We start from the raw sequence: 14828 nt of genomic DNA on the forward strand, positions 1-14828 counted from the left end.
ACGTTTAAGTTGTGATGTTTTTATCACAGGCTGATAGACTGTGGGTCCCGACTCGTATGACTTGTAATAGGGTAACTTTTGCAAACCATTCGGCCCCATCTTCAACGTCGGTCCGACGTCGGTCCGATGGTTTTCTGGGTCCAAGGCGCGCTTGTCATCGGGGCACACGTAAGCGACTCGCACAGGTCCGCGCCGTCGCTCTTCCTGAAGCAAAGCGTCCAAGTTCAGCGTCGTTCTTCCAGCCGTACAGCGCCTGTCTCTGCATAGATATCTTCTGCACCGGAATGGCTTCCACTTTGTACAAGCATGCATGATAACCGCAGCCTACCGCATTTGCCTCTTCTTTCAGCATCTCGATAGCTCACTTAACTGAGGGATGGCAGATGCCAACATGAAGGCCTCTTCTTCCACGTGGTCGTGCATCTCTCCCGTGCCATCATCAGTTGTGAGGGCCTGCCTCTGTGCAGCGAGCGACTCGAGCGTGTCCAGCCAGACCTTCAGGAGAGAAGCCACGCGCAAGGGGACAACGCGTGGAAGGAACAGTAACAGGTCATTCATGATTACGCGTGATGGCCTGTCCCTCGCCCCCCTTGCTCATTTCGCCCCCTCTCGTTTTTCCCTTCCCTAGTCCCTAGTCCCTTTCTCTCCTGGTGACTCGGGACTTTCCCACTCCGCCCAAAACAAGGCTGCAGAGAAGGAGGTAAGACGCTCGCTCTTCCACTGCAACTGACTTCCCCAACCTGCCAAGCCTTCTTATATCCTTGTGCTCATCTCCGGGCCCGCCAACGGCACTTTTCGGCAGCTCTCACTGGTCCAAGCCATTCCCACGGAAAAACAACTTTGGGAATCCCCAGGACTTTTTGCAACCAACCCCCGACCGTACACTCCGTCACAGTCTACACTCAAAGTCCTTCCTATCGACCCACCAAGGTCGGGCACTCCCTCCCCCATGCTCTCCAGCCCCACCAGCATGGACCGTCCCCGCCCCCTCCATCACCAAATCTCCACCTCAACTTTCGGCGCCCACTCCGACTCCCGCGGCGCTCCCTCCCCAACTTTCAGCGCCCACTCCCACGTCGCTTCCCCCCGAATGGCCGCTGCCGGACCACCTAAACAAAGCGTGCTGAAATCCACCCCGAATATGGCGTTCAACCCGATCCCGACGTCCCCCGGCAAATCGTCCAAATTGAAGATCAATGTGTTGCTGGATTCGACGATTTATGTGGCGGGAGGGAACCTGCATGGGCGGTTGGAGGTGGTTTCGTCGAGTAGTAAGAGTTTGAGGTTGGGGGAGATTGCGGTGGAGTTGAATGGGTTTGAGGGTGAGTTTCGGTGAGGTAGAGATTGAGTGGGTGTAGGGTGAGATCCGGGTGGTAGTAGTAGAGAGTGGGCTTCCTTCGAACGAAGCGAGCTATGTCTCTTGGGATCAGACCCTTCCGCACATTTTCTCACATCCCGGTACTAATCGATTCCCACCCCAATGTCTCTCTCACAGAGGTATCCGACAAAGACTACGCCCGTAGCCAAGCCTTCCTCTCCTCCCGCATCGTCTTCCAAGGCGATCGCCTCCCCCCCTCCAACGCCGTCCGCGGCCCCTCCGAGAACGGCTACTGGCAAGCCAACAAAGGCAAAACCACCTTCCCCTTCGCCTTCCGCCTCCCCGACGACGCGCCAAGCTCCTACTCCTTCCAGTCCCTCGCAAGCCTCCGATACGTCATCACCGGTGTGGTCCAGTATCAGCAGAACGGACGCAGTGATAGCTTGTTTCGCTCGAAGGAGGGGTTTGTGGTGGAGAATTGGTATAGTAGTAACAATGGGGTTATGACGAGCGAGCCGGTGAGGGCTAAGAATCATCGGAAGGTGTGGTTTGGAGGCGCGGGTGAGGTCCATATTGAGGGGACTATACAAAAGTCCTTCTTCTGCTCTGGCAATGATGTCTATGTCGAGTTGCGTGTGAGGAACGAATCCAAACGAAGGGTATGTCAGATTCAGGAAGGGATCGCATTCCATACACCCATTGACGACATTCTCTATGCAGGTATCAGGCATTAAACTCTCACTCGTCCGCAAGCTCCTCATGGTCAAGGACGGCAAAAGCAAAAGCCAGACCACCGGCGATACGAAGATCGTCAGGGAGACTGTCGCGGAAGTGGCCTTCAAGGAGAAGGATTTCATCTTTGATCCTGGAGAAGATCGCGCGAATATCTTGAACATGCAAATTCCTGTGAGTTATAGGGAGTCTGATGGTGGGACTTGATGGATCCTTTGCTTATCGAGATGCTCTCTCGATTTGATCCTTCCAGCGATTCGTGAGGACTTGCAAGCATACGGCGTTGGCGGAAGTCGCGTGTATGTTGGTGATGTCCCTCAACATGGGTACCTTCAAGTATGTGTTCATGTGCTTGATGTACGCCCAACACCATATGCATCCACTAACCCATCGCACCGACCCTCCAGCAAAGAGCTAGTAATCGAACTCCCCATCAACGTTTGCCACTCCGCAAGCATCCTCCCACCCCCTGAGATCGACACCCAAGCCAACATGCACCCACAGCATTACAACGTCATCCCGGATGACCCAGAACCCTTCCCCTCGGTGCGCAATACCTATCGTACCCGCAATAAGAACTGGAAAGCCACCCTCCGCGCCCGCTCGGCTTCGCCGCCTAAAACCATCCGTGGAGCGGCTTACGTTGTGCATGCCGCAAAAGACGCGCCGGAACAAGACCAGGATGACACCCGCGGGGCGCCCACGGGCCGGCGAGCGCTACCGTGGTCGGATGATGAAGGGGATGTGCAGGAGTTCCTGACAATGAGGAAACGGTTGGCGAGGAAGGCGCAGCAGCAGATGGGGAGAGGAGTGAATGAGGATGTGGAGGATGCGTCGTCACCATTTGGGGGGTTGTTGAGGGAGTTGGCGCCGAATTCGCCGTCGATGGCGACGTTGAGGGGTGTCCCTAGTAAAGGGAATATTGCCAAATCTCCCGCTTTAGGTACGTTGTCATTCATCATGTCCTAATTTCCTATCCTCCGTCACTCACTCTTTGCGATTGATCAGATCCAGCAACACCGATCTCCTACATCCCCGCCACCGAACGCTCCAAGTACATCTCCAACAAATCCATCCTCCTCGACGAGCCCGCCTCACCCACTCAAGAAACAACCCACCCAACCTCGCCTCAAAGCTGGGGAACCCACCGCATCTCCGCCCTCTCCACCGACCCCCTCGCCCTCCCATCCCCAATCATGAAGGCCCGCAGACCGTCCCTCCCGCAGGGATTGTATGAGCCGACTAACCGCTCGGCTGCGATCAATATGTCGGTGGTGAGTGGGAATGGGAACACGACGATGCAGGCAACCACGCCCCCTCATCTTAGACAAGCGCGCCCGCTCCCCTCCGTACCTGCCGTAACAGCATCGTCTCCCCACCGTGGCCGAACGAACGAAAAGGAGGACGTACCAGTGCAGTACCGCACCATCTCCCCACCCCTCAAACCCCGCCCTGCAAACTACGTCCCCAAAACGTTACGTGACCCGAAATCATTACAAAATATCCGACAACCGGGCGCACGACCCGCGACGCTGAAACAGGTCGTGTCGGATGAGCATTTGAAACCGCCCTCCTCTTCGTCGAGGAAGCGTGGGAATGCTGGGAGGAAGGGGGAGGAGGTGTCCCAGCTTTCGACGATAGTGGCGGGTGGGGCCGGGAGGAAGGATAGGAATTTTTTGGATGTGTCGTTTGATTTTGGGGAGGAGTTTACAGGTATGGGTTTTCATACAACCTCCGCCCCTGGTCGTTGGGACATTTCCGCAGATCTAACATTTCTCTCTTCGTGATGGATCAATTACAGGCAAAAACGCAAAAACATCAACCCTCGCCCGCCTCGCCAACGGCGCGAACGGGAACAAATCCGAACGCAAACCCATCTCCGGCCTCTTCACATCCTCCGCTTCCACCAGCGATAAAGAGAACAAAAGCCCTGATCGGTCCCACCACATCTCACCACAACGGCCCGTTTACAGCCAACCACCACCCCACCCACATCAGCAACAACGGGGGAGAGAACAATCGCATCATTATGTCGGTGATCAATCTCGTTCCGTGTTGGGTACGTCCCCGCCGATGGATAGGTCGATTTTATACCAGCAGCAGCAGCAGCCGAGGATGGTCCATATGCAACGGCCGTATCCGCGGCAAACGCAGACGGCGAATGGGCAGGATGTGGAGAGGGGACGGCCGGCTGTGGTGGAGAGGGGACGACAGGGCAAGAATAATGCGGCGCAACGGACGATTTCCCCGAGGGCTATGTCGCCGCAGTTGCAGGAGTGTGAGTACCCATTCGTGTGTTTTTTTCATCGGGCCAGTTTTTTTTGGGTAGTTTATGTATTGAATCTTTGTTTCGTCCCTTTTGGGGTAAAGATCTCGCAAAGTATTCTGAAGCTGCCAGTCGGGTCTGAAAGTGCAATCCCTACCGCAAGGCGTTCTCACCCCATTATCGGCGTCGTGTGAGGCGATGTGCGACATAGGCGTATATAACAGCGGCGTTTGGACAGACATTTTCATAGGAGAGTTGTCCCATATTCCCTTTTTTGAGTCTCCCCTCAGGTCCCTACACGCCTTCCCCCTCCCCACGTCCTCGAGCTGAAACCTCGTGTACGGATGTACAAGGATAATCTTGTCCCCCACATCCGCTTCCCACCATCCCTTCCGCTATTCTCCCATCCTAACCCATATGTTCCCGTCTTCCCTGTTCTAATTTCATTTTATGCGTGTTTCTCTGTGTTACATCTGTTATTGAAGTCTCTTGGACATCCATCCCATAAGAGCCCGTGGGCGTTGGGGTGGATTACTGTACTGTGCCTTCGCGTCTTCAAACGGCGACCGTCCACGTCACGACTTGCAACCTCCTCAAAGCCGCCCTACAGTATACAACCGCCAACCCACACACCCACCCCAATTAAAACCACCCCAACCCACACAATGCCCTTCCCAATAGAAGAATGGTACTACGAAGTTCCCATCGTCACCCGCTCCTACGTCACCGCCGTCTTCCTCACCACCCTCGCCTGCGTGAGTCCCCCCCTCGGATACCATCCCCCCCCCCCTCCGCCGCCTACTCACATCCACCATTCCCTCCCCTTTTGTAGCAATTGGAACTGGTGTCACCCTTCCACCTGTACTTCGACTGGAGTCTGATATGGAAGGGCGGGCAGGTACGTACGGGGGATGCTCACATGCGCGAATCCATGCGGGGGGGATCTGATCGTGCGGGGCCCAACCGCTGATTTTTGTTTTTGTTTTTTCCGAACCGACCCCCCCCCCCCCCACAGTGGTGGAGGCTTGTGACGAGTTTCTTGTATTTCGGGAGTTTTTCGTTGGATTTTTTGTTTCATTTGTTTTTTCTGTGAGTGAGAAAAAAACGTAAAACCGGTGGGTGGGGGGGGCTGGGCTAACTGGAGTTTTGATAAAAACCCCCTAGGGTGCGGTATAGCCGGATGTTGGAGGAGGGGTCGTTTCGAGGACGGACGGCGGATTTTGTGTGGTTTTTGGGGTTTGGGATGTCGGCTTCGATCGTAAGTTTACGAGTGTTCAGAAGTGGGGGCGGGGAGAGAGAGGACCCCCGCTGATGAGAATTATGACACACAGCTGCTAACGCCGCTGATCCCATCCTCGCTCGCGATCCCGTTCCTGTCCGCGCCGCTGACGTTCATGCTGGTGTACGTGTGGTCGCGGCGCAACTCGTCCGTGCGGATGAACTTTCTGGGCGTGTTCAACTTCAACGCGCCGTACCTGCCGTGGGTGCTGATGGGGTTCACGGTGCTGCTGAATAGTCATTGGCCCGTGGGGGATCTGGTTGGGTTGTTGGTCGGGCATGTGTATTACTTTTTGGAGGATGTGTATCCCGGGATACCGCATACCGCGGAGTGGAGGCCGTTGAGGGCGCCCGAGTTTTTTAGGAATGTTATTGGGGATGGGTGAGGCATGCCATGGCATTTGACGATTTTTTCCTTTGTCCTGTCAAGTCTAAGTGGGAAGGTGCGTTCGCATACTGTACGCCGAGTACCAAGCCTACACTCTACATCGTCAGTCGGTGGATGGCGCCTGACATCTCCCTACGCCGCATGGGTAGTCCACTCCTCGGAAATGTCCCCGTCTACGAGCTCTTTGCGAACAAAGTCAACGCCTCCCCATCTAATCTAAACCCAATCCACTCGTCCTGGCTCTTCGCGCCCACCTTCTTCCTATAAAACTCAATCGCTGGAGTGTTCCAATCCAAAGCCTGCCACTCCATCCTCCCACACCCCTTCTCGACGGCCACGCCGGCCAAATACCTCAACAGCTCCGTGCCGACGCCCTTCCCCCGATCCTCCTCGGCGACCATCAGGTCTTCCAAATACAACCCGGGGGCCGCATTCCACGTCGAGTAGTTGAAAAAGTACAGGGCCATCCCCATCTCCCTGCCCGATTGTTCGTCGCATGCAAACACGACGTGGGCGTAGGGGTGGGCACCGAAGAGGGTGGCTGTGAGGGAGGCTTCGGTGGCGAGGACCTTGTCGAGGGCTTTTTCGAAGAGGGCGAGGGAGCGGATGAAGGAGAGGATGAGGGGGACGTCGGTTGGAGCGGCTGGGCGGATTTTGATGGAGGACATTGTGCTTGAGGCTCCTGTGGGGGAGGGAGGGCTGACGGACGGGTTAGCTTAGCGAGAGGGGGGAGACGTGGAGGAGTGGTTGAGGACGAGTGTTACCTTGTGGGCTGTTCTCTGTGTGGGTGTGTGTGTGTGTTGGGTGGGTTGACCTTTTGGACTCCCGTGCTGCTTTGCTCTCTTTCTCTCTTTGCTGCTGGGCGCTGCTCTCTCCTTAAGACAGCCTTAGACCCTTCACAAGGCGCTGCTGGGAAACCCGTGGGAATCTGGGAATGGGAGCACAGCACACGCCCCCCCAACAACATCACAACCCACACACACACACACACACACACTCAGCTGCACCACCACCATGCCAAAGGCCACCCGCAAGAAGAAGCTCAAGGAGCAGGACTTCAAGGTATGATACTGCACGAGCGTCTATGCATATCCACCCGTCCAGTCACCCACACACCCACCCCCCAATTCCACTACAGAAAGCGAAACTGAAAGTGGGAAAGAAGAAGCCGGCCGCCAACAACGATACCAACGTTTCCTTCAAGTCGCAGGGTATGTGCCCTTTGTCCCTCTCATAATCCATCCTCTGAGGTGGACTTGGCTGACCGTTTCTCTCTCCAACAGCAATTGTCGTTCCCAACCAAAGCATCAACGACGACAAACCACATGAGGAAGTCCTTAGCAGCAAAAACCAGAGCTTGAAAGACCTCCTTGCCCAGCTGCGGCATTACAGCGCCCAGGCTCGGAAAGGTCCGTCTCCCCTAACTCGTACCGTTCTCATATTGCACCACTCAACCCCCGCATATCCCCCAAACAGAAGCCCTAGTAGGCCTCCGGGAACTCCAACACCGGCACCCCATCCCCCTCCGATCGCACCTCAGCGCCCTCTTTACCTCCCTCGCCCCCCTCCTCGTCGACGACGAGCCGCAAGTGCGCAAACTCCTCCTGTCGTTCTTTGATGACCTCGCGCAAAGGGTCACCGCGGAGCACGTCAGACCGTTCATGGGCCTGACGATGGCGTATACCTGCTCGGCGATGACGCATATTGGGGAGGAGGTTAGGTTGGATGGGTTGAGGGCGTTGGATGTGTGGATTAGACGGTGGCCGGGGATTGTCGGCGGGTTTGCGGAAAAGGTGGGTTTATCATGGGAGAGGGAGAGATTATCTGGGCGAGGGCGTGCCGGAGCGGGTTTGGTGGAGGTGGGAGTTTTTGCGAGCGAGCGGGCGGGCGAGGGCCGCGAATTGCGCCGATGCGGCGCCGAAGCTCTCTCCTGCGATCCCAGCCCAACATGCGTGTTGCGATCTCGATATCGTATTCATATTCGCCAAACACCGCATCTAACTGACTTCGGATGCAGGTCATCCCAAACTATCTATCGATGCTGATCTCGAATGGGAAGAACAAGGGAGGCATGACGAGCACGGGCGCTTCCCTGCTCGTCAACCCTCGTAGCCAACTCGGGTCTGCAAAGGTGCGATCTTTGCTGTACTCTTGACGATTTGCCTCGCGTCCAGGGGTTGCTGATCCGCTTCTTCATTGTAGACACGTGTGGAAGTCCTTGAGAGCTTGCTGGGTTTTCTTACCTTGATTTTGCGCAAGGATGATGACCCGTACGTTTGTAGATTAGGTTGCCTTCGCTTTCTACCGAGCATACGCGATAACGACTTCTCTCCAGATGGTGGTTCTTCCCATCGTCGGCGCCCAAAAAAGCCGCGTCCAGCATACGTGGACAGCTACGCACATATAGATGGTCGGATTACAAACAAGTGAGGCTTCCAGAGGCTCTGTCAACCCGTCCGCGCTGAACGTCTCATCTAATTCCTCTTATTTCGCAGACAGGCATCGTAATACACGATTCGGTCGAGTACCTGGACATTCATACCAATGCAACCGCGAGCGCAACGACCCCAGGCCTCTTTGGAGCCGGGTCTGGACCAGCCATCAAGTCAGATCGTGTATCGATCGGTGTAAGCACCAGCACATCTAAAGTAGACACATCGATTCGCAATGTGTATCATTTAGACGAGCTGGAGCATCTAAAGGTAACCACCCAAACCGTCTCGCATATCAAATTGCATTCATTGAATGTTTGGCGTCATGATTCACAGGCCCTTACGGACGTCCTAATGCCCACCCTCGTGGATCTCTGGCTCGAGTCATCCCCCAGCGTCTTCACGGCGGGCACCATCACGCTCACGCCAGCGCTCGGGGTGATGCACTCGGTGTTGAAGATGATGAATCTGATCTGGAGGACGTTTTTGCTGCAGTTCAAGGACCGCGTCGATGGCGGGTGGGTTGAGGGGTGGTTCAAGGGGATTCAAAAACATTTGATGGTGCATTTTCCGTTTGGGAAGGGGAATTTCGCGCATAGGGATAAACAGGTAAGAATATCTTGATGTTAGGGGCGCGGGGATGTTGTATTGATCGATGTTCTTTTTGCTGCAGGTGGATAACGTCTTGCAAGACATGAACATCCTCTTCTGCGAGCTGCTCTCCCACTTCCTCCTCCAAAACCCAACCAAAAACCGGGCCGAGGAAGAAGCCGGCCACTCATGGCAAGGGCTGATGCTGGACTATATGCTCGACGTCTTCAACGGGAAAAAGTCCAAAGGCGAGACCGCCACCGTCACCCAGCTCACACCCCAACAACTACAAGCCAGTCTCCCCGTAGTCTGGTCACTCCTAAGCACACTCGGCGAACCAGGCTACTCTGAATTCCTCCAGGCGTTCATCGCGATGACCAACGCGGCGGGGGGAACGCCATGCGCCCCGCTCGGGTTCGAGTTCCTGTTCCGGTTGGTCAAACTGCCACCCTCAGCATCACCCTCACAATCAGATGCCGCCGTCACCACCCACCTCCAAACCTTCCTCCTAACCCTCCCCAAACGCCTCTGGCAACTCAAACAATCCAACCCCACCCTTACTCTCTCCATCCTGTCCATGCTCCTGCACACCCTCCGCAACAACCCGCGCGGCCTCGCCAGAACCCCGGCGTTCGTTACCGGCTTGCAGAGTGCGCTTACACCGTTTTTCTGGGTGGAGACCCCCAAAGGCGGGGTGTTTGGACCGTTTGTGGAGGCGGCGGAGGAGACGCAGGTTCTGGCGTTGAGTGTCGGGTATTACTTAGGAGCGTGGGGGGAGAAGTTGGCAAGGGGGGTTGCGGAGTGTTTGACGCGTATGTACCTTTTTTACATCCCCCCCTCCTGGCGTTACCTGTTGGGAAACTGATTTGATTTTCACCTTGAAATAGATATATCGACTCCGACCTCGACGACGCTATTCGCCCTCCAACTCCTCCACCACCGCCACACTCAAAGCCCCGACCCGCTCCCGCACGCCACTTTCGCAAGCTTGGTGTTTACCATCGGCGTTGTCGGTTACACTTCCTCAAATTTCCACGCCTTGCGCACTTCTGCTGCAACAACAACACGGGCGCTGGGGATGGTTATCGGGACGGAGGCTTTGCTGGGACGGGATATGTCCCCGACGGTGTTTTGGGAGAGGAGGAAGGCGGTTGTTGGGGAGATGAGGAATGTGGTTGGACAGGATCTGGGCCTGGCGGAGGGGTTTTTGGGGGGTGTTTATGAGCTGGTGGTACGTTTTACAACCGTGGTGGGCTTCCCCAATCTTTCGGCTATCATCCTGACGTGTTTCGTTTGTGATCAGAACCAATCATTGGTCCTCCCCATCGACACCTGCTACGGAATTGCGGCGGCTATGGACGTGCTTGCCAGCCACCCGCGCGCCACGGAAGGCGTTTTCGAGGAGTATGTGGGCTGTCTGGCCAATGTGTTTGTACCGGCTGCCGTGGCTGTTTTCAGTCTGCCTGCAGGCAACGAGGTACGTTGCCTCGTCTCTCCCTTTGACATCCCTATGACTGACTCAATACCGCATCAAAACCGTTCCGCGATTCTCAGGCCCGCAAAGCATCAACACCGCTCCTCGACACGCTCGCCTCCCTCTTCACCCACTCCCCACCCCTGCGGCGCCAAGTCCTCGCCAACATCGCGGAAAGGTTCCGCAGCGACCACGCACCGCCCGTGACGGAGATGCTGGCCCTGTTGAAGATTGCGACACGGTTGATGTTGGGGTATGAGCGGCTGAGGGGGGTTATTCAGAGTGAGGATGGGGCGGAGAGTGTGGCGGTTATGGAGGGGATTCATTCCGGTGTCGTGGTATGTACCCAAACTCCCCCCCCCCCCCCCCCCCAAAAAAAAAAGATGCGGTGGATTTTTTCTAACATTTCTTTGGATGCAGACATATCTCAACCAAACACCCACCACAGCGGCACTGGGCCTGCACCACGTGAGGGACGAGGTGGATATGCTTGGACGGTTTTTGGCGTAGATGTACTGTACACGTCCTTGGAGCCCTCATCCTCCTTCACAAGATTACATCACCTCCATTTTTGGGTAGATAAAGCATTGGGGGGGAGCGTTCATACATAAGCGTAGTAAACATGTATATGTAGTTCCCCTCCCTTTCGTTAGACATAGTCCTGTAACTTATCTATACTTATTTGGTTCCCCATTCTGGTCCTCGCATCTCGAATCATGTCCAGTGAAAACTCCGAAAGACATAACATCGGAGTGTTAATCCCACGCCCTTTTAGCTCCATCCACCCACCCCTCCTCTTCCTTCTCCGGTTCGTCATCATCCCCAACAACAAACCTCGCCTCCAGCGGCTCCTGCGGCTCCCGCGCCTCAATCTCCTCAATCAGGCGTCGGCTTGCCAGCACGCCTGAGCGTTTGGCGGGGACGGATGTGTGCAGGATGTGGGGTGGGGCGGGGGTGTCTGGGAAGAGGAGGGTTGTTGAGCGGGTGGTGGGTGTGGCTGTGGGTGTGTTGGGGGCCGAGCGGAACATTTGCGTCGCGAGGTGTTCGGCGTGCAGGCCGGGTGGCTTAATCGTGTCGGTGGGAGGGGAACGCTGCCCGGCACCATCACCGTCGTCATCCACCCCCGCGTGGTCCTGCTCGTCAGCGTTCCTGTCCGTTCTCGCTCCTGTCGTAGGGGCGGCGGGGCCAGGCGGAGTATTCATATCCACACCCGCCATCCAATCCAACCCGCCCGACGCAGCCGCCGAGCTCTCCAACAACGCCAGCAGCGGCAACAGCTCCGAGGAGGGGTTATCCTGCGTAGGGTGAGGCTCCGCGCTCGGATCCCGTGTGCTCACAGCTCCGCTTCGATTGCGACTGGACCGGAGGGTCAGGTTGGGGTTTTCCGCTGCCACGAACGTCTTCTCGGCGTCAGCGTGCACGGCGTCGTCGGCGAGTTCATGGATCCCGCTTGTGAACCCACTGTGGAACGGGGGGGATCCGGCTGTGCGGGCTGCGGCTGCGGCACGTTCCCGCCGCGTCGCCCAGCCGTGGGTGCCGATGGGTGTGGGGAGCGATGGGGCTGCGTCGTCGCCGTTGAAGAGGGCGGTGAGGTCGTCGCTGGCGTCTTCTAGGGGTGGGATGTCATGGTTGGCGATTGTCTCCTCCTCCTCATTGTCGTCTTCCTCCGCTTCGTCAACGACCATCGGCTCAGGGACCCACCCCGCCGTGTCGTCATCACCCCCGCTGATGCGATGCCCCGCCGTCGACATCTGCGTGAACTGCCTGATGGGCGCGCCATTCACCTTCCGCGCTTTCTCCGGGTTCGAGTCGGAGGACGGCTCGGCGGCGTGGGCGGCGGGCGAGATCTTCTCGAGCATCGAGTCGCGGAGCTTCGTGAGGGCGGGCGTGAAGGTGGGTTCTGGGTCGGGCCCGTATTTCTCGAGACGACGGGCACGCGCGGCGGATTGGAGGTCGCGGAGGGCTGGGAATATTCATGATGGGGCAAATTTTAGATACCTCGGGATGGGATGTGGGGGTGTGGAAATAGGACGGGGTTTTTTTCTCTACCTTCAAAGTTCCGATTCTGCTCCTCCTTCTCGGCATTCCGTTGCCGCTCCCGTTCTTCGCGCTCGGCTTCGACTCCGCCGCGCGCCCTATCGGATCCGCATCAAAATAAGCAAAACTCTCTCATGTTCACCTTTTTGACGATCAAGATTGCAAAGCCTTACCAAGCCTCAACAGCCAGCCTCTCCTTGTCGAACACGGGCCGGTCGTCGAGATAGGTCAGTGTCGGGATGCGGGAGATCAGGACACGGCGGTAGTTTGGGATTTTCGCGATGACGGGGTTGGACATGAGGTTCAGGACCGCCTTTGCCGGGAAAACGAAAAAACGCCCACATTCAGTTGCCCTCCTTCTCATCATGTCCTCCCCCCATTGCGAGAACCAACACCTACCAGGTTTGGCAACCCCGCGAGCACATCCACAATCGCAGGATCCTCCAACTTGTTCCCGCTCAGATCCAGAATCGTGATCCCGGGCGCCTGCATTAACCCCTCCAGATCCTCCCGAGTCCTCAACAGATTCTTCGCAACCTGCAGCGTCTTCAGACTGTTCAACCCCTTCAGCCCCTCCCCATTGATGCGCTTGAGCAGGTTATTGTCGAGGGCGAGCGTGTCGAGCTGCGTGAGCGCGGACAGGTTCTCGATCTCCTCGATGCAGTTCTGTTGCAGGAACAGGCAGCGGAGGTCGGTTTGCGCTGAGAGGTTCTCGATCCGCGAGATGCCATTGCCTTCGAGCCAGAGCGAGCGCACGCCGGTGTATGCTTCGAGGTTTTCGATCTTGGCGAAGCCTGCCGGTGGGGCGGTGAGCGGCCGGAGCAGGTGGAGGGAGGCCGTAGATGATCAGATACTGCTGCTGGATGGTTTTCCTTACCTTTGAAATGCAGGTACAGCTTATCATTCAGTTCCGGAGTGTTGTACAGTTTCTGTTCCTTGCATAGCTGCTGCACGTACTTCAAGGTCATACGCGTGTTCCTATTGACCAGTAGCAACAATCATAGATCAGTCCAAGATACATGAAGAGCAAGTGCTTCCTAGCTCTTTCGATCAATTCCAAGACTCCGTCCCGAACTCACCCCTGCTCATCAAGCTCCTTGGCGTTCCTGCGGAACCCGAACGCGCGAGAACCGGCGACGGCGCTGACGGGTGGCTCGGTCGCTAGCATGTTCATGCATATATTTACGGAGGATGAGTGTTGGCGCAGAACGGGTGCCAATTGAGATTGAATAACTACCACTCTTATGGTAGTCCGAGTGAAGTGAGTTGGGAAAGGGAGATGCCTTTGGGGGTTGGAACATGGTGAATGAAAGGCGCAAACAAGATGAACGCGAACACTACGCGAGATTAGGTAAGCAAAAGGAACACGTCCGGCTTTCACCCACCGGGCATACTGCTTCCCAAGTGTAAGTGCCCAGTCTCAACCCTACCCACCCCACCTCCACCACCACCGCCCCCACGATGGCAACAACCGCCGACCCCGAACCCATCCAAAAAGAACCCGGCGCCGACACCCTCCCCTCCACCAGCCTCCCACTCACGTCGGCCCCGACCCTCGCCCCCTCCTCCTCCCAAAACAGCTCCGAAGAATGGCTCCTCCTCCGCATCGGCTCCCTCCCGCGCAACTCCCTGGGCTGGTTCCGATGCGGCGTCGGGTTCTACAACAAGAAGGATTTCACAAAAGCGATTGAATGTTTTGAGAAGAGCGTCGCTTTGGATCCGCTTAATGTGGGTAGATGTGCCCAGGCGGGTTATCGGAATCACAATATTACTGATGTTCCCCATCCCAACCCCAGTACAACGCCTTCCAGATAATGGCCCGCGCATGTATAGCCGTAAATCGTAAGTGTTGCCTTTGCGTCGAATCTTCCATCTCCAACCGATGTTTTTCCTTACCCTTTTTTTATTTGGAATTCTGTAGGCAAAGACGACGCAGTAGCAGCCCTTAAGCAGTCCGTGATGCTGGACAACCCTTCCGACTGGTACGTCTCATACCAATTCGAATCGCTGTTTTCGTTCGATGTGATAGTGATAGTGGGCGCTGAACCAACTGATGTTGATGCGTTTGCAGGCAATTGTTGATTGAACTTACGTCGAATAAGGAGTGATGGGTTGCTGTGTTCCCCGTGTGCGTAAAAACCAACCTTCCGGTATTCGTTCTGCGCATCACAACGACCCCCCCATCTTGTACATATTACATATCCCAATAAAAAAAAAAGCGAAGATAGAAACCCTTTGGAATGCGTATGATAATCAAAGAACCAAAATGCAAAGCAACATCCATCAACGCCTCTACAGACACATCACGCCTT

General features: G+C 56.1%; 6 protein-coding genes across 6 annotated transcripts; 4 read left to right on the forward strand and 2 right to left on the reverse strand.

Annotated features, from left to right (window-relative positions):
• The first annotated feature begins 619 nt into the window (after positions 1–619).
• Positions 620–4782, forward strand: EV422DRAFT_510585 (uncharacterized protein). Its single transcript, XM_053068942.1, has 9 exons — positions 620–700; positions 803–1322; positions 1496–1977; positions 2039–2224; positions 2304–2386; positions 2458–2993; positions 3059–3763; positions 3852–4328; positions 4421–4782. Exons 2-9 carry the CDS (start codon positions 950–952, stop codon positions 4456–4458), a joined length of 2880 nt encoding a protein of 959 aa, XP_052929783.1. The 5' UTR covers positions 620–700; positions 803–949; the 3' UTR covers positions 4459–4782.
• On the forward strand, positions 4783–5947 carry EV422DRAFT_551891 (Derlin; the record flags this gene model as incomplete). The annotated part of the gene is made up of 5 exons (XM_053071862.1): positions 4783–5071; positions 5149–5214; positions 5332–5405; positions 5481–5574; positions 5648–5947. Coding segments are annotated over exons 1-5 (624 nt in total), but the record flags the coding sequence as incomplete, so codon positions are not given.
• EV422DRAFT_287 (N-acetyltransferase GCN5) lies at positions 5893–6823 on the reverse strand. The gene has a single exon (XM_053066006.1). It carries the CDS (start codon positions 6648–6650, stop codon positions 6156–6158), a length of 495 nt encoding a protein of 164 aa, XP_052929785.1. The 5' UTR covers positions 6651–6823; the 3' UTR covers positions 5893–6155.
• EV422DRAFT_530 (uncharacterized protein) lies at positions 6824–9977 on the forward strand. The gene is made up of 10 exons (XM_053070366.1): positions 6824–7044; positions 7121–7193; positions 7266–7391; positions 7459–7775; positions 8000–8113; positions 8185–8252; positions 8318–8408; positions 8478–8684; positions 8751–9023; positions 9088–9977. Exons 1-10 carry the CDS (start codon positions 6997–6999, stop codon positions 9868–9870), a joined length of 2100 nt encoding a protein of 699 aa, XP_052929786.1. The 5' UTR covers positions 6824–6996; the 3' UTR covers positions 9871–9977.
• Positions 9978–11234: 1257 nt separating this feature from the next.
• On the reverse strand, positions 11235–13684 carry EV422DRAFT_562599 (uncharacterized protein; the record flags this gene model as incomplete). The annotated part of the gene is made up of 6 exons (XM_053071967.1): positions 11235–12442; positions 12529–12614; positions 12690–12829; positions 12916–13310; positions 13394–13494; positions 13596–13684. 6 exons carry the CDS (start codon positions 13682–13684, stop codon positions 11235–11237), a joined length of 2019 nt encoding a protein of 672 aa, XP_052929787.1.
• Positions 13677–14765, forward strand: EV422DRAFT_300 (uncharacterized protein). The gene is made up of 5 exons (XM_053066080.1): positions 13677–13867; positions 14015–14244; positions 14313–14358; positions 14438–14498; positions 14588–14765. Exons 1-5 carry the CDS (start codon positions 13816–13818, stop codon positions 14622–14624), a joined length of 426 nt encoding a protein of 141 aa, XP_052929788.1. The 5' UTR covers positions 13677–13815; the 3' UTR covers positions 14625–14765.
• Positions 14766–14828: the final 63 nt, after the last annotated feature.

The sequence above is a fragment of the Fimicolochytrium jonesii genome, assembly GCF_025526975.1.
Source record: "Fimicolochytrium jonesii strain JEL569 chromosome Unknown EV422scaffold_1, whole genome shotgun sequence".
NCBI lineage: Eukaryota > Fungi > Chytridiomycota > Chytridiomycetes > Spizellomycetales > Powellomycetaceae > Fimicolochytrium > Fimicolochytrium jonesii.